Genomic DNA, 22,149 nt, shown 5'->3' with positions numbered 1-22,149 from the left:
ATCTGATTTAAAACCACATTTGGAAGTGGCTCAGATCAATGTGAAAAAATCAGATCTCAAGCATTTTTTTGTGTTTACACATGTGCAACAAATTCCGATCTGTGTCAGATGTGAGCAAAAAATCAAGATTTTTTTGTGTCAGTGTAAACGCAGCCCTTGTGAATGATTGTATAATTTAATTCATGACCTCACCATCATGATTATTTATGGACTTGCAGTGTAGTTTCAGAGCCATATAAAGAGCATCTTCTGTCTTTATGTCAAGATAACAGCTGCTGTGGTGTTGCTGGTGAAGAGTGAAGACTCAGGATTTACAGGAATAGTAAGTATATACTATTATGCTGTTGTTTTTATGTTGTTTTAACAATAGCAAGGCAGTTAAAAGGTTTAATTTAATTAAAATTACATTTGACAATCATAGTATGAACAAATATGTATGTATATATATATATATATATATATATATATATATATATATATATATATATATATATATATATATATATATATATAATCTCAAATAACAGAAACTGACTTGCATGTGGACTCTATTGTTTTATAGATGAGTGCATCCAAACCCCAGGAAAGGTGTGTAATCCTGCTCAGATTCATGGAAGCATTAAAATAATTTTTGTACTGTTACTTATACAATTAAATTCTAACTGAGAATAACTGTTCAAAATAAACAGCAGACTTAATTGCATTGAAACCTACAATATTAAATATCTAAATATCAAATAAGTTAAATTCAGGACTGTTCTGTCTGTCACTGCAGTGGTGAGGTGCGAATTGAACCCTCTCTGAATAAGAATGAAGCAGAGTTTATAGACGGAAGGAGAAAATCTGTTCTACAAAACCTGAAGAAGCTTCAGATAGACTGCAGTCAGGTAAAGCTTCTTTTATATATATATATATATATATATTTTTTTTTTTTTTTTTTTTTTGAGATGACCTGTGAATGGTGCTGTGGCCGATGAACATCAGATGTTACATTAATTTCACTCTCTTAACCTTCTGGTCCTCTTCGTTTAAGGGTCACACTTAACTTTTTCACAGTCAAAAATGACCAAAGCCTTAAAATTAAAAACAAATTAAATATATTTGTTCAATAGTATTTTCTGATTATTATTAAAATTTTTGAGGGAATTTTATGATACTATATGCAATATTTATACAATTTTCCCCACTGAGAAAATAATACACAATTTGTTCTTATTTTTCTATTAAAGCAGTATTCCAGTAGCAGTAGTTCAGTGCCATCTGGTGGGAGTAAAAAAAGAAAAACTTTTGTAACGCCATGCTGTAACCATTAGATTCCTATATAGTTCTATATTAAGTGGCTTATAAATTATCTAGTGTTTTTAGACAAATACTTATTTTTATTGAGATTTGTATTTATACTTAGACTCTCTCAATGACTACTTTTTGTCAAGGTTTAGGTTTGTTTGTTTTAATGTTAATTTGAAGTGTCGGTTTTTGCATTAACTTTATACAGTCAAACCTGAACACAGAGGTCTGAACAAAAATAAACAGGTATGTTTTATCACAGCTTAATACATTTGGCTCTGATCTGATTTCAACCTCTTATTTGAGTGTTTTGGCTCAATTTTACCATTTTGTTACAGTGTGAAAAACCTTCCTGGCTTTTCTGTTTTTTTTTTTTTTTTTTTTTTTTTTTTTACTGCTTCGTGGCTGAATTATTGTTTTTATTTCACACATTTGCAAAAACTTGTTCTGTGTTACTCATAGTTCATATATATGTGTGTGTGTGTGTGTGTGTGTGTGTGTGTGTGTGTGTGTGGGAGGGTGTTGGAGGGTTGGATATGTCTATTTTGCACTGTCAACATTTTAGAGCGTCCCCCTTCATTGCTGTGCAATGCTTTGAATGGTGTGTGTTTCAGGATGAGGTGCCAAACATTGCCTTACTGGGTTCTGGAGGAGGAGAAAGAGCCATGGTGGCTTTGCTGGGATCCCTGGTTCAGCTCCAGAAAACAGGTCTTCTGGACTCCATCCTTTATCTGAGCGGAGTCTCTGGATCCACCTGGTATGAACACTGAGACAGACACACACACACACACACACACACGGGTTGAATGCCAAAATTGACAGCATATGTTGTTCCTCTGAAGGTGTATGGCCTCCGTATATCAGGAACCAAACTGGTCCACCAAACTAGAGACTGTGAAAGACAAGATCATCAAAAGACTCAGCGGTCCTAAAGTCAGCTGGAAAGAATCATTCGCCAAACTGAAGAAATATTACTATGAGAAAGACCACTTTAGTCTGACTGATATCTGGGCAGTGATGGTCATAACGTCATTTGTGAAAGAGGTCTTTAAATAGCCTATTCATGGGTGGCACAAAGACTATGTGGAGTGACACCAAAGCAAGCAATAATTCATATTTCTTGTGGATTTATGGCCAGACATAGACATTTGAGTCCATTAATATGCAAAACAGTTTGATTTCCTTACAGGGACCACAAAGCAATTATCATACTTAAAAAAAATTAAAAACAAATAACTTATATTAAGCACATCAAAATATCTATTTCTAAAATGTCTCATTCTAAAATATCACTACTACACAGAGAAGCCTATGACTATGAGAGTTGTTGCCTATGTTGATATATAGTAAAACACAAAATGAATACACAGATATGTGAAAATATTAACGTGATATTATGAATAATGAATCCATTGAAGTAAGACTTAGCCTATGTGATGAACTAACAATTTGTATTGTATATTTCTCAAACATACTTAAGTAAATAGCTTTTTAACCGAGAAAAAGTTATTGATATCTTGCAGTTCACTCAGTGATTCAAAAGCGGTCCACTGAATGAAACTCCCACTTATGTGATATAAAGTCACAATTCTGAGATATAAACTCCCACTTGCGTGATATAAGGTCAGAATTGTGAGATATGGTATAAAGTCAGAATTGCGAGATATAAACTCGGACTTACGTGATATAAAGTCAGAATTGTGAGATATAAACTCGGACTTGCATAATATAAAGTCAGAATAGCGAGATATAAACTTGCACTTGCATGATATAAACTTGGACTTGCGTGATATAATGGCAGAATTGCGAGATATAAACTCAGACTTGCGTGATATAAAGTCAGAATTGTGAGATATAAAGTCAGAATCGTGAGATATAAACGTGGACTTGCGTGATATAAAGTCAGAATTGCAAGATATAAAGTCAGAATTGCGAGATATAAACTTGCACTTGCATGATATAAAGTCAGAATTGCGAGATATAAAGTCAGAATTGCGAGATATAAAATCAGAATTGTGAGATATAAACTCGGACTTGCGTGATATAAAGTCAGAATTGCGAGATATAAACTTGCACTTGCATGATATAAAGTCAGAATTGTGAGATGTAAAGTCAGAATTGCGAGATATAAACTTGGACTCGCATAATATAAAGTCAGAATTGTAAGATATAAAGTCAGAATTGTGAGATATAAACTCGGACTTGCATGATATAAAGCCAGAATTGCGAGAATATAAAGCCAGAATTGTGAGATATAAACTCAGACTTGCATGACATAAACTCAGACTTTCGTGATATAAACTCAGACTTACGTGATATAAAGTCAGAATTGCGACATATAAAGTCAGAATTGTGAGATATAAACTCGGACTTGCATGATATAAAGCCAGAATTGCGAGAATATAAAGCCAGAATTGTGAGATATAAACTTGGACTTGCGTGATATAAAGCCAGAATTGAGAGATATAAACTCAGACTTACGTGATATAAAGTCAGAATTGCAAGATATAAACTCGGACTTGCGTGATATAAAGTCAGAATTGCGAGATATAAACTCAGAGTTGCGTGATATAAAGCCAGAATTGCGAGATATAAACCCAGAATTGTGAGATATAAACTCAGACTTGCATGACATAAAGTCAGAATTGCAAGATATAAAGTCAGAATTGCGAGAAATAAAGTCGGAATTGCGAGATATAAACTCGGAGTTGCGTGATATATACTCAGACTTACGTAATATAAAGTCAAAATTGCGAGATATAAAGGCAGAATTGCGAGATATAAACTCAGACTTGCATGATATAAAGCAAGAATTGCGAGATATAAACTCGGACTGGCGTGATATAAAGCCAGAATTGAGAGATATAAACTCAGACTTATGTGATATAAAGTCAGAATTGCAAGATGTAAACTCTGACTTGCGTGATATAAAGTCAGAATTGCGAGATATAAACTCGAACTTGAGTGATATAAAGGCAGAATTGCGAGATATAAACTCGGAGTTGCGTGATATAAAGCCAGAATTACGAGATATAAAGTCAGAATTGCGAGATATAAACTCGGAATTGCATGATATAAAGGCAGGATTGCGAGATATTAATGCGGAGTTGCGTGATATAAAGTCAGAATTGCGAGATATAAACCCAGAATTGGGAGATATAAACTCGGACTTGCATGATATAAAGTCAGAATTGCAAGATATAAAGTCAGAATTGCGAGATATAAAGTCAGAATTGCGAGAAATAAAGTCAGAATTGCGAGATATAAACTCGGAGTTGCGTGGTATAAACTCAGACTTACGTGATATAAAGTCAGAATTGCGAGATATCAAGTCAGAATTGCGAGATATAAACTTGGACTTACGTGATATAAAGTCAGAATTGCGAGATATAAACTCGGACTTGCGTGATATAAAGTCAGATCTACAAGATATAAAGTCAGAATTGCAAGATATAAACTCGAATTTGCGTGATATAAACTCAGACTTACGTGATATAAAGTCAGAATTGCGAGATATAAACTTGGACTTGCGTGATATAAAGTCAGAATTGCGAGATATAAAGTCAGAATTGCGAGATATAAAATCAGAATTGTGAGATATAAACTCAGACTTGCATGATATAAAGACAGAATTGCAAGATATAAACTTGCACTTGCATGATATAAAGTCAGAATTGCAAGTTATAAAGTCAGAATTTCGAGATATAAACTTGGAGTTGCATGATATGAAGCCAGAATTGCGAGATATAAAGTCAGAATTGTGAGATATAAACTTGGACTCGCATAATATAAAGTCAGAATTGTAAGATATAAAGTCAGAATTGTGAGATATTAACGCGGAGTTGCATGATATAACCTCGGACTTGCGTGATATAAAGTCAGAATTGCAAGATATAAACCCAGAATTGTGAGATATAAACTCGGACTTGCGTAATATAAAGGCAGAATTGCAAGATATAAGCTCAGACTTGCATGATATAAAGCCAGAATTGCGAGATATAAAGCCAGAATTGCGAGATATAAACTCAGACTTGCATGATATAAAGCCAGAATTGCGAGATATAAAGCCAGAATTGTGAGATATAAACTCGGACTTGCGTAATATACAGGCAGAATTGCAAGATATAAACTCAGACTTACGTGATATAAAGTCAGAATTGCAAGACATAAACTCAGACTTGTGTGATATAAAGCCAGAATTGCGAGATATAAACCCAGAATTGTGAGATATAAACTAGGACTTGCGTAATATAAAGGCAGAATTGCAAGATATAAACTCAGACTTGCATGATATAAAGCCAGAATTGCGAGATATAAACCCAGAATTGCGAGATATAAACTCAGACTTGCATGATATAAAGCCAGAATTGCAAGATATAAAGCCAGAATTGTGAGATATAAACTCGGACTTGCATGATATAAACTCAGACTTACGTGATATAAACTCAGACTTACGTGATATAAAGTCAGAATTGCGAGATATAAAGTCAGAATTGCAAGATATAAACTCGGAGTTGCATTATATAAAGCCAGAATTGCGAGATATAAAGTCAGAATTGCGAGATATAAACTGGGACTTACTTGATATAAAAGCAGACTTGCGAGATATAAACTCGGACTTGCAGAATATAAAGCCAGAACTGCAAGATATAAACTCGGAATTGCGTGATATTAACGCAGAGTTGCGTGATATGACCTCGGACTTGCGTGATATAAAGTCAGAATTGCGTGATATAAAGTCAGAATTGCGAGATATAAACTTGGAGTTGCGTGATATAAACTCAGACTTACATGATATAAAGTCAGAATTGCGAGATATAAAGTCAGAATTGCAAGATATAAACTCGGAGTTGCATTATATAAAGCCAGAATTGCGAGATATAAAGTCAGAATTGCGAGATATAAACTGGGACTTACTTGATATAAAGGCAGAATTGCGAGATATAACTCGGACTCGTATAATATAAAGTCAGAATTGTAAGATATAAAGTCAGAATTGCGAGATATAAACTCGGACTTGCAGGATATAAAGCCAGAATTGCAAGATATAAACTCGGAATTGCGTGATATTAACGCGGAGTTGCGTGATATGACCTCGGACTTGCGTGATATAAAGTCAGAATTGCGTAATATAAAGTCAGAATTGCGAGATATAAACTTGGAGTTATGTGATATAAACTCAGACTTACGTGATATAAAGTCAGAATTCGGAGATATAAAGTCAGAATTGCGAGATATAAAGTCAGAATTGCGAGATATAAACTCGGAGTTGTGTGATATAAACTCAGACTTACGTGATATAAACTCAGAATTGCGAGATATAAAGTCAGAATTGCGTGATATAAACTCAGACTTACGTGATATAAAGTCAGAATTGCGAGATATAAACTCAGACTTGCATGATATAAAGCCAGAATTGCGCGATATAAAGCCAGAATTGTGAGATATAAACTCGGATTTGCATGATATAAAGGCAGAATTGCAAGATATAAAGTCAGAATTGCGAGATATAAACTCAGAATTGCGAGATATAAACTCAGACTTGCGTGATATAAAGTCAGAATTGCGAGATATAAACTTGGACTTGCATGATATAAAGTCAGAATTGCGAGATATAAAGTCAGAATTGTGAGATATAAACTCGGACTTGCATGATATAAAGTCAGAATTGGGAGATATAAACTTGCAATTGCATGATATAAAGTCAGAATTGCAAGTTATAAAGTCGGAATTGTGAGATATAAACTTGGAGTTGCATGATATAAAGCCAAATTGCGAGATATAAAGTCAGAATTGTGAGATATAAACTTGGACTTGCATAATATAAAGTCAGAATTTTAAGATATAAAGTCAGAATTGTGAGATATAAACTCGGACTTGCGTGATATAAAGCCAGAATTGCAAGATATAAACTCGGACTTGCGTGATATAAAGTCAGAATTGCAAGATATAAAGTCAGAATTGCAAGATATAAAGTCAGAATGGCAAGATATAAAGTCAGAATTGCGACATATAAACTCAGACTTACGTGATATAAAGTCATAATTGCGAGATATAAAGTCAGAATTGCGTGATACAAACTCAGACTTACGTGATATAAAGGCAGAATTGCAAGATATAAACTCAGACTTGCATGATATAAAGCCAGAATTTTGAGATATAAACTCGGACTTGCGTGATATAAAGTCAGAATTGCAAGATATAAAGTCAGAATTGCAAGATATAAACTCAGACTTACGTGATATAAAGTCATAATTGCGAGATATAAAGTCAGAATTGCGTGATACAAACTCAGACTTACGTGATATAAAGGCAGAATTGCAAGATATAAACTCAGACTTGCATGATATAAAGCCAGAATTTTGAGATATAAACTCGGACTTGCGTGATATAAAGTCAGAATTGCAAGATATAAAGTCAGAATTGCAAGATATAAACTCGGAGTTGCGTGATATAAACACTTTTACCAGCACTGACACACATCTTCAACACATCTCTCCACACTGGCACTTTCCCTAACACATTCAAACAGGCTCGGGTAACCCCACTGCTTAAGAAACCCACATTAAACACGTCTCTTGTAGACAGCTACAGACCTGTTTCTCTCCTACCATTCATAGGAAAAACACTTGAACGAGTTGTTTTCAACCAGGTGTCATCTTTCCTCTCACAGAGCAAACAATTGGATGTCAATCAATCTGGTTTCAAGAGTGGCCACTCGACTGAGACCGCACTGCTGTTGGTCACTGAATCCCTGCAGATTGCAAAGGCTGATTCCAAATCATCAGTTCTCATTCTTCTCGATCTATCTGCTGCCTTTGACACTGTGAATCATCAGATCCTCCTTTCCACCCTCTCATCACTGGGCATCACAGGTACTCCACTTCTCTGGTTTGAATCCTATCTCACAGAAAGGTCTTTCAGGGTTGCCTGGAGAGGGGAGGTATCCAAAGCTCATCAACTGACCATGGGTGATCCTCAGGGTTCAGTTCTTGGACCCCTCCTCTTCTCCATTTACACTACATCACTTGGTCCCATCATTCAGGCACATGGTTCCTCCTACCATTGCCATGCTGATGACACACAACTCTTCCTTTCATTCCAACCGGATGATCCCACAGTAGCTGCACGAATCTCAAGCTGTCTGGACATCTCAGCATGGATGAAAGAACATCATCTACAGCTCAACCTGGCTAAGACTGAGCTTCTCGTCTTCCCTGCCAATCCGACTCGAAATCACTATTTCAGCATCCAGCTAGGAACATCCTCAATTACCCCATCAAATTCGGCCAGAAATCTTGGAGTAATCCTTGATGATCAACTGACCTTCAAAGACCACATTGCAAAGACAGCTCGGTCATGCAGATTTGCACTATACAACATCAGGAAAATCAGGCCCTTTCTAACAGAACATGCAACACAACTTCTGGTCCAGGCCCTGGCCATTTCTAGGCTTGATTATTGCAATACACTTCTGGCTGGACTGCCATCATGCACAATCAAGCCTCTACAAATGATTCAGAACGCAGCAGCACGTCTCGTCTTCAATGAGCCCAAAAGAGCCCACATCACGCCTCTCTTCATCTCTCTTCACTGGCTACCACTTGCTGCTTGCATCAAATTCAAGGCGTTGACGCTTGCTTACAGATCTACCACAGGCTCAGCACCCTCCTACTTCCACTCACTCTTACGAGTCTACACTCCTACCAGAACCCTGCTCTCATTAAAGGAGCGAAGGCTTGTGGTACCATCACAGAGAGGCACGAAATCACTTTCCAGAACAATGTCATTCACTGTCCCTTGCTGGTGGAATGATCTTCCTGCCTTCATCCGGAATGCGGAATCCCTGGCAGTATTCAAAAGACAGCTGAAAACCCATCTTTTTCGTGAGCACTTAACCTCATCTTAAAAAAAAAACAAAACAAAAAAAAACTTCTTATTCCTATCCTTTCACTTCCTCTAATCCCTCTCTATTGTAGTTTAGGATAATCTGAGCACTGCCTATAACTTGTATTATGAGCACTTCTTGTCTATTTGCCTTGTCATGGCGACTCGCTTGTTGTATTCCTCACTTGTAAGTCGCTTTGGATAAAAGCGTCTGCCAAATGAATAAATGTAAATGTAAATGTAAATGTAAGTCAGAATTGCAAGATATAAAGTCAGAATTGTGAGATATAAACTCGGAGTTGCGTGATATAAACTCAGACTTACGTGATATAAAGTCAGAATTGCAAGATATAATGTCAGAATTGCGAGATATAAACTTGGACTTGCATGATATAAAGTCAGAATTATGAGATATAAAGTCAGAATTGTGAGACATAAACTCGGACTTGCATGATATAAAGACAGAATTGCGAGATATAAAATCAGAATTGCGAGATATAAACTTGGACTCGCATAATATAAAGTCAGAATTGTAAGATATAAAGTCAGAATTGTGAGATATAAAGTCAGAATTGCAAGATATGAACTTGGACTCGCATAATATAAAGTCAGAATTGTAAGATATAAGGTCAGAATTGTGAGATATAAACTCGGACTTGCATGATATAAAGCCAGAATTGCGAGAATATAAAGCCAGAATTGTGAGATATAAACTCAGATTTGCATGACATAAACTCAGACTTTCGTGATATAAACTCAGACTTACGTAATATAAACTCAGACTTGCGTGATATAAAGTCAGAATTGCAATATATAAAGTCAGAATTATGAGATATAAACTCAGACTTGCATGATATAAAGTCAGAATTGCGAGATATAAACTTGCACCTGCATGATATAAAGTCAGAATTGTGAGATATAAAGTCAGAATTGTGTGATATCAACTTGGTCTTGCGTGATATAAAGTCAGAATTGCGAGATATAAAGTCTGACTTTCATGATATAAAGTCAGAATTGCGAGATATAAACTTGGACTCGCATAATATAAAGTCAGAATTGTAAGATATAAAGTCAGAATTGTGAGATATAAACTCGGACTTGCATGATATAAAGCCAGAATTGCGAGAATATAAAGCCAGAATTGTGAGACATAAACTCAGACTTGCATGACATAAACTCAGACTTTCGTGATATAAACTCAGACTTACGTGATATAAAGTCAGAATTGCGAGATATAAAGTCAGAATTGTGAGATATAAACTCGGACTTGCATGATATAAAGCCAGAATTGCGAGAATATAAAGCCAGAATTTTGAGATATAAACTCAGACTTGCATGACATAAACTCAGACTTTCGTGATATAAACTCAGACTTACGTGATATAAAGTCAGAATTGCGAGATATAAAGTCAGAATTGGGAGATATAAACTCAGACTTGCGTGATATAAAGTCAGAATTGCAAGATATAAAGTCAGAATTGTGAGATATAAACTCAGACTTGCATGATATAAAGTCAGAATTGCGAGATATAAACTTGCACCTGCATGATATAAAGTCAGAATTGTGAGATATAAAGTCAGAATTGTGTGATATCAACTTGGTCTTGCGTGATATAAAGTCAGAATTGCGAGATATAAAGTCTGACTTGCATGATATAAAGTAAAATTGCGAGATATAAAGTCAGAATTGTGAGATATAAACTCGGACTTGCATGATATAAAGCCAGAATTGCGAGAATATAAAGCCAGAATTGTGAGATATAAACTCAGACTTGCATGACATAAACTCAGACGTTCGTGATATAAACTCAGACTTACGTGATATAAAGTCAGAATTGCGAGATATAAAGTCAGAATTGGGAGATATAAAGTCAGAATTGTGAGATATAAACTCAGACTTGCATGATATAAAGTCAGAATTGCGAGATATAAACTTGCACCTGCATGATATAAAGTCAGAATTGTGAGATATAAAGTCAGAATTGTGTGATATCAACTTGGTCTTGCGAGATATAAAGTCAGAATTGCGAGATATAAACTCGGACTTGCGTGATATAAACTCAGACTTTCGAGATATAAACTCAGACTTGCATGACATAAACTCAGACTTTCGTGATATACACTCAGACTTACGTGATATAAAGTCAGAATTGCGAGATATAAAGTCAGAATTGCGTGATACAAACTCAGACTTACGTGATATAAAGGCAGAATTGCAAGATATAAACTCAGACTTGCATGATATAAAGCCAGAATTGTAAGATATAAAGTCAGAATTGTGAGATATAAAGTCAGAATTGCGAGATATAAACTCGGACTTGCATGATATAAAGCCAGAATTGCGAGAATATAAAGCCAGAATTGTGAGATATAAACTCAGACTTGCATGACATAAACTCAGACTTTCGTGATATAAACTCAGACTTACGTGATATAAAGTCAGAATTGCGAGATATAAAGTCAGAATTGGAAGATATAAACTCAGACTTGCGTGATATAAAGTCAGAATTGCAAGATATAAAGTCAGAATTGTGAGATATAAACTCAGACTTGCATGATATAAAGTCAGAATTGCGAGATATAAACTTGCACCTGCATGATATAAAGTCAGAATTGTGAGATATAAAGTCAGAATTGTGTGATATCAACTTGGTCTTGCGTGATATAAAGTCAGAATTGTGAGATATAAAGTCAGAATTGTGTGATATCAACTTGGTCTTGCGTGATATAAACTCAGACTTTCGTGATATAAACTCAGACTTACGTGATATAAAGTCAGAATTGCGAGATATAAAGTCAGAATTGCGAGATATAAACTCGGACTTACGTTATATAAAGTCAGAATTGTGAGATATAAACTCAGACTTGCATGATATAGAGTCAGAATTGCGAGATATAAACTTGCATTTGCATGTTATAAAGTCAGAATTGTGAGATATAAAGTCTGATTTGCATGATATATATTCAAAATTGCGAGATATAAACTTGGACCTGTGTGATATAAAGTCAGAATTGCGAAATATAAAGTCTGACTTGCATGATATATATTCAGAATTGCAAGATATAAACTTGGACCTGTGTGATATAAAGTCAAAATTGAGAGATAGAAAGTCAGAATTGCGAGATATAAAGTCAGAATTGGAGCTATAAACTTGCACTTGTGTGATATAAAGTCAGAATTGCGATATATAAACTTGGACTCGTATGATATAAAATCAGAATTTCAAGATATAAATTCGGACTTACGTGATAAAGCTAAAATATTAAACAATTTATCCACATGCAAGTTATTCAGATGTACATTATCCAGATGCTTCTCTATGGAAGGCCGAAAGGTTCAAAAACACGTGAAATTTAACACACTCCAAAATATGCTCATTTCACACGTGAGATACGTGTTGTTTGCATGTATTTCACATGTTGTTGATGTGTTAAATTTCACATGTTTTTGAACCTTTTGGCCTTCCCTATTGGTCAAGGCTTCTGCTCACGGCAAGGTATGTGAGAGTTAACACAACTGATTGCTTAGTTAGCAAAGTAAAAGCTTAAAACATCCTATACCCGTTTCCTCACGTGTAGCTCTCTTATCCTCTCACGAAGTTGATTTTGAGTGCGCAAGCATCAGTTGTGTGCTCGGTTATTAAAGGATTAGTCCACTTTTAAATAAACTTTTCCTGATTATTTACTCAAACCCATGTCATCCAAGATGTTCATGTCTTTCTTTCGTCAGTCGAAAAGAAATTAAGATTTTTGATGAAAACATTTCAGGATTTTTCTCCATATAGTGGACTTCAATGGCCTCCAGACGGTTTTAAGGTCAAAATTACAGTTTCAGTACAGCTTCAGTGACCTATTCTACTTACGGAACAAACACCTTACCAGTTTAGTTTTTTTCCATAAGTAGAATAGGAAAGGCGTAGGACATACAGCATAAGCGTTTTGAAGAACCGGAAGTATGTTTAAGGCGACTGTAACGAGGTTCATAGATGTGGGAAGAAGGAGGCGGGAACCGGCGAACGTTCAAACAAACTTTAATGTAAAATAAACAAAGAACAAAACGAAAGTAATGCCGGCAGACCCTCGCGGACGTCTGTCGGCCACACAAACATAATAAAACATAACATAAAGTCCAGGCCTGGTCCTCTCTCATCCTTCACGGTAGTCGCTCCTCCTTTTATGCTCCCGGAGCTCCTCCGTGAGGGACTCAAGGCCGGTGCGCCTCCCAGGTGAAGCTCATTAACACTCGCGCCACCGGCCTCGCGCCGTTCCCTCACGGCTCTCGCCCACCCTGGTCGCCACAGCGACATTTTGTGTTTATAAAGCATATACTGTTGTATTTTTTTCGAAAATGACAGATTGTTTCACTATATAAGACTCTTATTCCTCATCTGGTATCGTTTAAAGCTCTTTGAAGCTGCACTGAAATTGTAATTTTGACCTTTGACCGTTTGGAGCCCACTGAAGTCCACTATATGGAGAAAAATCCTGGAATGTTTTCATCAAAAATCTTAATTTCTTTTCAGCTGACGAAAGAAAGACATGAACATCTTGGATGACACTGTGGTGAGTAAATTATCAGGAAAACATTTTTAAAAAGTGAACTAATCCTTTAATGGCAATAAATTGCCGCCATACCTTTGACTTTTGTACGTCAAAGTCAGTTTTATTCTGAACATTTCTCACTAAGTCAGGGAGTTATATTTCCTGAGAAAATGTTGCACAAGTTTTAAGTTGAACTTGTTGGTGATTGAAGAAATTGAATGTGTTTGTCTCTGGTCTCTACAATAACATGAAGCTGTGAATACTGTGTTCTCTATAGATCGATGAACACACACTCACAGAGCAGTGGAGCCAGCACAGTAAAGATGGTAAAGTCCCGTTTCCCATCTACACCGTGATCGACAAGAAGTGCAAACACCACAATATCGGAGGTCTGTGTTTGTCTGAAAGAGAGAGAGATAATGTGTTTGTTTCAGCTGTTATATAGACGTGTTTCTGTCTGCAGACCCCTGGTTTGAGATCACTCCTCATGAAGCAGGTTATTCTCTCACTGGAGCGTTTGTGGACGCCTCCAACTTTGGCAGCAAGTTTCACAAAGGCTCCAAGAAAAATCAGCAGGATGAATTTGACATGCTGTACCTGCAAGGTAACAAACTCTGTTAAAGGGGAGTTTAATATTTGTAATATCAGCTTATATTCTACATTACACACTGTACATCATTTACCTGAAATTCGGGTCTATATTATTAGCTTATTGCATAAAACAAAAACTGTGTTATTTACATTGTGTTATGTTGTACCTGTGTCCAGTGTTTTACTCTTTTTTCTTTTTTTCTTTTTTTTTACTGCAGCTCTATGCGGAAGCGCTTTAGCTGATGAAGTGGAGATTAAGAAACTCCTCTGGCAAAATATAAAAGGTTCAGAGAACTGAATTTGGCTTAAATTTATTTAACAGTTATTTCATTACCATCCATTTGATTTGATTCGATTTAATTATTTTTCAGATTTATTTCAACAAAAGGAAACAGTACTTGAGGAAATGGGGAAGGGTAAAGCATTTCTCAGGCTTCATTTATAAGTTGTATTTATGTATTTAGTTTATGTTTTTGAAAGAAGTCTCTTTTGCTCACCAAGGCTGCATTTATTTGATCAAAAATATAACAAAAACAGTAATGTTGTGAAATATTAGTACAATTTAAAGTAACTGTTTTTTATGTGAATATATAGTAAATTACTCCAGTCTTCAGTGACATTTCTGATTATTATCTATATATATATATATATATCTATATATATAGAACAGGATGGGATGAGACTGCAAGCATTGGCAGGAGGCTTTGGACCAGGGTCAGGAGAAGATTTACCGGGGTTACTCAAACTTGGGGCACCAGAAGAACAAGATCCAAACTCTCCAGCTACAGACGAGTGTTACCAGGTGCTTATGCAACTTGTGGACATGAATCTCTCTACTTTGACTGGGGAAGATACTTCTGCTCTTGATGAATCCATCAGGACATCACTAAACGGTAACAAGCCACTGATTGGTCTGTATGTCCATCACAGCCTTGTGTTCATGTCTTAATTACAGTTTTAAGGCCCATTCACACCGAGGATGATAACTATAACGGTAAAGATATTGTTCTAAAATCACTATGAAAGAAAAGCAGAGTCCACACCACAACTGTAACGGCGCAGAGAAACAATATCATTGGAATCACTTTCAGAACGATTTTTTCCAGCTGATGAACAATAGAAACATTGACAGCCAATCAGAATCCACCCTGCTTAAAGAGCTCGAGCATTTAAAGTGACAGATGACAAAACTGCAGCTTGTACTTAAAGGGTTAGTTCACCTAAAAATATTAATATCAATATCAGGATTAATATTTTGTAAATAAAGTGCTACATTTTGTATTTTGCACAAACAAAGCACTCACATCACTTCATAAAATTGAGGTTGGAGTCACGGCATAGTTCACCCAGAAATGACAATTCTGTCCTAATTTACTCATCCTCAATTAGTTTCTTTCTTTTGTAGATATTTTAAAGATAATGTGTAACTAAACAGTTGATGGACATTGACTTCCATAGTAGAAAAAAAGTCAATGGGGTCCATCAACAGTTTGGTTACAGACATTCTTCAAAATATCTTCATTTGTGTTCAGCAGAATAATGAAATTCATACAGGTTTAGAACAAGAATTTTCATTTTTGGGTGAACTAGCCCTTTAATAAACAGAATGATATTGTGCGTTGGTCTGGATGATGTGAATGCTAAAATAGTTATCGTCCTTGGTGTGAACAGGCCTTTATTGACAGATTTGAGAAGTAAACTATGTTAAATATGAAATACTGTAAAAAATACAGAAGGCCATATTTCATATCTGTTATTAAATGTGTCATTTTTAAGTCGCTTTGGATAAAAGCATCTGTTTAATGATTAAATGTAATTTAAAAAATATATTACAGTCTATTTTTGACAACACTAGAATAAGAAGAACTCACTAATGTACACGTCACGTCTTTTTACAGACCTCACTAAAGGCCAAAATCCACCAATGTTGCTAATGGGACCAGGGTGCGCTGCTGATGAAGCAGATAAAACGAATATGAAGGGTTACAGCTTGAATGTATGCAACAAATTGAGTGGTTGGATCCAATTATGGCCATTTGGTATGTTGGACAGTTTCTGATATCCATGCATCCATATTCTACACACAACTTTTCTATATCATGGGGATGCTGATATAAACACCTTAAGATTTATGTATTCAAAATTGCCCATCCATTGCTTTAATACAAACTAATAAACTTAATGTGATTGTCAGTCAACTATTTGATTTTATTTTTCAATCATAATATAAACCATATTTTCAAAAAGCATTCAGCATAAATCTGTTCATTGTAGAAGAAATATGAAAAATAATAAAATATGGCTAGCTGTGGAACAAGCAACATTCAATTAGTTTGTATTTTGTAATTTATGTATGACTGACATATATGCATCACATTAAGTTTATTAGTTTGTGTTAAAACTGTGTTATTCAAATGGATGGAAATATTATATGCAATTCAAATACATTTAGGCCTAATTTGCTTTTTGAGTGGTCAGTCCATCAGAGTGTCTAATATGAAATTGTAATTCACTTTTAATTTTATAGCCAGATACGTAAGCCACTGTACATTTAATATCTTAATACCCTCAACTGAGATGTGCTTTAAGATTGAAATAACTTTTTATTCTCTACTTCTTTTGAAAACCAGTTTAATTACATTACTTAATACTCATCTGATCCTGCAATGAAACATGTAGCCAAGAATAAGTCTACACAGCCAACATTGTTTTTTAAAGGTACTCAAAACTGCACTATGTCAAAATGAACAAAATGTAAATAACGAGTGAGTATATTACAAATCCATCTGTCAAACCGTGTTTTTGCCTTACCCCAAATCACCACTGTAAACCTGTAATAATCAGTCTATTTATATTTGACAGCTGTCGGGATGGATTTTGTGTGAAACTGAAGTATGCTTTGTTTACGTCTATCTGTCCAATAACTTAAAACACGTTCAGGCTACTATGTGCAGTGGAATGTGTCGTAATAGCTTGAATCCACAACAAATGAATAATGACACTAAACAAGTTTACAAGCAAAACATGAAAGTGACAGAACTCGTAATAAAACATGAATCAACATAGTTAGCATAGCTATGGAAGCTTGTTTCTGCCATAAAAAAAGGGATTTGCAACTTTTTTGTGAGTTATAAAGCTTCCGACTTTTTTTTCTCGCAATTGTTTTTATCACACAATTTTGACTTTATATCTCACAATTCTGACATTATATCTCACAATTCTGACTTTATAACTCACATTTTTGACTTTTTTCTTGCAATTCTGACAACATAACTCACAATTCTGACTTTTTTCTTGCAATTCTGACATCATAACGCAAATTCTGACATTATAACTCGCAATTCTGACATTATAACTCGCAATTCTGACTTTATATCTCACAATTCTGACATAACTTGCAATTCTGACTTTTTTCTCGCAATTTTGACTTTTTCTTGCAGTTCTGACATTATAACTCGCAATTCTGACTTTTTTTCTCGCAATTCTGACATAACTTGCAATTCTGACTTTTTTCTCGCAATTTTGACTTTGTATCTCACAATTCTTTATATGATGCAATTCTGAATTTTTTCTTGCAAATCTGACATTATAACTCGCAACTCTGACCATATAACTTGCAATTCTGACTTTATATCTTGCAATTCTGACATTATAACTCACAATTCTGACTTTTTTCTCACAATTATGACTTTATATCTTGCAATTCTGAGAAAGTCAGAATTGTGAGATATAAACTCGCAACTGCAAGAAGTCAGAATTAATAATAATAATAAAAAAAATAATAAAAAGTCGCAATTATCTTTTTATTTTTCATTTATATTTGTACGCCTTAAGTTGCCTCAGTGTGTTCCGCATCTTGGCTCCCTACAAGCTACTTACCTGCTCATAATTCATATTTTTCAGATACTCGTCTTTCTTTATTTATTTTTTGATGTCGTTAGTTACATTCGCACTGATCAGATTCATCCGCACAGGAGCCGAAGCACAACACACATCACGTAACGATCAAAACAATATTCCTCCGCAAGTAACTTGTAGTTTTTGCTTCAACTACCAGAGAGCCAAAAGTCACATCTATAGTGTAGCTTTAAGAACTATTTACTAAGCCTAAGAACTAAAGAACTTTATTAATAAGAGTGTATTTGTTTTACAGATGCTTGGACGAGCATTATTAAATGCATGAATCAGTGGACCTGGGGCAGGAATCATAACTTCCTCCACAACGTGAAAGGTAAGAACAGACCTGCTGACTGGAAATTCTGTGTGAATAATATAATAATGCTGTGATCCCTCAGGTGAAGCAGTGCCCTCCACTCTTCAGGAAACTGAGACGAGAGACTATGAAGATGCCGGACTGTTGCTGAACTCACCCTACTTCTCAGTGCTGAGAAAAGAGAGAGACATCGACCTCATCATTTCACTGGATTTCAGTGAGGGTGATCCTTTCTTGGTATTATACACATTTTTATTTCTTTACATTTTCACTCATATGAAAATGTTAGTGATTTAAAAAAAAGGAGAGCAATTGTGATGCTTTTCCACTGCAGACGGTGAAGGAAGCTGCCAAGACATGCAAGGAACTAAACATCCCTTTCCCTGAGGTCAACATTCCCCAAGGACACTCAGAGGTACCGATGGACTTCTATCTGTTCAAAGGCCAAAACACTCCAACCGTGATCCACATCCCTCTCTTTAATATGGTCAACTGTGGAGGCAAGTTAAAGTCTTACAATTTCCTGAATGAAACTGAAATATCAAGTTTTCTGATTTAAGTGTTCATGTTTCTTCAGACAAAATTGAGGCCTGGAGGAAAAAATATACAACTTTTCAAGGTCCTTACAACGCTGAGATGATCACTGATCTTGTGGAGGTCGCTGGAAAAAACATCATAAACAACAAAGACAGTCTGCTGGAGGAGATCCGTGCGGCCGTTGGGCAAAAAGGATCCAGACGTTAATGTTTAAAATCTGAATATAGACAAAACTGATTCGCATATAAGCATTGTTGGGGGTAACGCATTATAAGTAACTTGAGTTACGTAATCAGATTACTTTTTTCAAGTAATGCATTACTTTTAAATGTGCAATGTTACTTTTTCAAATAAGTCACTATGTTTTCACATTTATTGACTGATGCCTCTCCTGTCACCAAGTTGAGAGGAATCGTAAGTTTGTGTAACGTAACATTACTTTCCTTAAAAAGTAACTAAGTAACGCAATTAGTTACTCTTAATGGGGGTATTGCAATACTGTAATGCATTACTTTCAGGTCATCTTCAATTATGTAACGCTTTTCACAATACATATTGTTTTAAAGCAGCTTCATAGTGATGATAGGAAAATTAATGGACAGAGATTGTTTTGGCTTTACATTAGCTCCATGAAAAATTAATTTTTCTGTCAGCATTATGGGTTTTTTTTTCTGCAAAATGACATTAGATTATCAGAGGTTTCCATTTTAATTCTGTTTAAAATGTTTCTGCATGTTTTAATGTTTCTTCATGCATGCTGATTATAATAAAATAGAGTTATGGTCCTGAATGCTGACTGGTCAATTCAGAGTTTCATCATTTTCCCCCCTAGTATTTTGGACATACAGTATTTAAAATGGGTTCTTATTAATTCTACAAGGGTTAGGATTTGGAAGGAATAACGTTTATGCGTGGTTATTGAAAAAACAAAAAACTTATGTCACTGAAATAAAGCCACAAAATATATATTAAATCTGTGTTCACAAGACTTCTGGGTATTGGAGGTTGTAGACTAGAGTTTTTGCTTCAAAATGAGGTAAAAATTATGCTGCCTGCCTGTTCATATAGAACAATAGAGAGATTTAAATTCATTATCATGAATAATGGGTGATTCTCACCTGAGAAGACAAAAGAATCGCATAAAGAGGTCTAATGAGCTGCATAAATAATGAGCTCTTTCAGTCAGGTAGGCTGTGAAAAATCCCTCTGTGATCATGTCTCAAATCTCATCATGATGTAAATCAAACATACAGAAAAAACAGCAATACTGTGAAATATTATTACAATTTAAAATAATGGAATTCTATTATATAATTTAAAATATAATGCATTTCTGTGATGCAAAGTGTCTGAACAATTATGTTACCTCTATGGCATTTCATATAGGCTTTTAGCTTAAAAGCATGCACATTTGGAGAAATATTGATGGATTCTCATATGTTTATGTCAATTTTCTATACAGAGGAGTAATATTTATTCAATATTTATTGTCATCACTATGAACGCTGGATACTGTTTTCAATTCATACTTGCAGCTGAAGGGCGCTCTGTGCACCTTTAGTCCACAAATTCACAAAAACAGGAACCAGGAACTAACGGCATGTCTTCTAGAGGTCGCTAACCATGGCTTTAACATCCAGATAAACACTTTTCAAGACAATAAATACACGATTGAGATGATGAATGCATGTATTGACTGAATTTGCGTCTGAATAGCGCTGACTCTGTTGGCGTGGCCGCATTAGCAGATAATGAGCTGAATCACAGACTTCTGACATGGCTCTCTTTTCATACAGATTACATAAACACAGAATTCTTGTTTTCGATTTGACTTACACGATTTAAAACCTGACATTTCATTGTTTTTTTAGAAAGAAGTCTAATTTTTTTGTGATTAGTATTCACTAAGTTACAGTTCATTTTCTGAGGACTGTCACACAAGGGCAGCCGAGAGAGTCTACTGCTGTTCCAACATACCCACTAAGTAAACTAGACTACACTGGGAAAGCGAACCCAAGGGGGTGGTGCGGAGGCCACTACCTAACATGTGGGGGAGGAGTTTACGTGGAGAATACACATATGGACTGGCCCGTGGGGCAGTACGCATATGAAGTCCCTGGGATGGCTCCACCTGGGAAGGGGAGACTCATCTGACAGGTGACAGCAGAGCTGGCTCTGCTAAGGGAAGACACGGGCTCACCGTAGGGAGTTTGACCGTGGACAATACACATATGGGACCACTCATGTAGAGGGATCGCAACATATGGAACCCAGCCAACAGACAACATCAGAGACGGATGTTGGCCTGGCATCAGACACTCCGCAATGTCCGAGCCGAAGGGGAAGGCGGAGGAACTCAACAGGGATCGCCAAGCGGGGAACACGACTGGAGTAAGGATGCACGTAACCAGCCCAAAGGGAGGGAGTGGCATTGCAAGCCGACACACAGAGCGGGTACAACGCATCTACCGGCTGGTGGAAGCGAGTACACGGGAAGATACCGGCTCTACACGTAAGCTATAAAACCTAGCAAACGTGTTGGGTGTCGCCCAGCCCGCAGCTCTACAGATATCTGTCAGCGAGGCGCTATGAGCCAGCGCCCAGGAAGAAGACACTCCTCTAGTGGAATGGGCTCTCAACCCGAACGGGCAAGGCACGCCCTGGGAATCGTATGCCAGGGCGTTGGCATCCACTATCCAGTGGGCCATCTTCTGCTTGGAGACAGCCTTTCCCTTCTGCTGGCCTCCGTAACAGACAAAAAGCTGATCTGAGGTCCTGAAGCTTCAAGTTCTGTCCACGTAAATGCACAGAGCGCAAACTGGACAGAGCAAAGCCAGAGCTGGGTCTGCCTCCTCCGAAGGCAGCGCTTGCAGGTTCACTACCTGATCTCTGAAGGGAGCGGTAGGAACCTTGGGCACATATCCGTCTGAGGGGTCTGACCATTGGGTGAGAGTGCGACGGCAGCCCGGTGTCACAGGAACACGGAACGTACCGCGCTGCCACGCCCATCTCGGGACCCGGCTGTGAAGCCAGTGCTGAAGCGGGCACTGGCTGTGAAGCCAGTTGCATCCTTCGCCAGGAGGACAGCAATC

General features: G+C 36.4%; 1 protein-coding gene across 1 annotated transcript; it reads left to right on the top strand.

Annotated features, from left to right (window-relative positions):
- The first annotated feature begins 562 nt into the window (after nucleotides 1-562).
- Nucleotides 563-19,316, top strand: LOC137035015 (cytosolic phospholipase A2 gamma-like). Its single transcript, XM_067408260.1, has 14 exons — nucleotides 563-588; nucleotides 776-887; nucleotides 1,902-2,044; nucleotides 2,130-2,331; nucleotides 13,994-14,105; nucleotides 14,180-14,320; nucleotides 14,526-14,591; nucleotides 14,679-14,723; nucleotides 14,973-15,200; nucleotides 16,206-16,346; nucleotides 18,461-18,538; nucleotides 18,603-18,757; nucleotides 18,855-19,020; nucleotides 19,098-19,316. Exons 1-14 carry the CDS (start codon nucleotides 563-565, stop codon nucleotides 19,262-19,264), a joined length of 1,782 nt encoding a protein of 593 aa, XP_067264361.1. The 3' UTR covers nucleotides 19,265-19,316.
- Nucleotides 19,317-22,149: the final 2,833 nt, after the last annotated feature.

The sequence above is a fragment of the Chanodichthys erythropterus genome, chromosome 13 (assembly GCF_024489055.1).
Source record: "Chanodichthys erythropterus isolate Z2021 chromosome 13, ASM2448905v1, whole genome shotgun sequence".
Lineage (NCBI taxonomy): Eukaryota > Metazoa > Chordata > Actinopteri > Cypriniformes > Xenocyprididae > Chanodichthys > Chanodichthys erythropterus.
The sequence above is the reverse complement of the archived record's forward strand: the minus strand, read 5'-3'. Positions and strand labels throughout refer to the sequence as shown.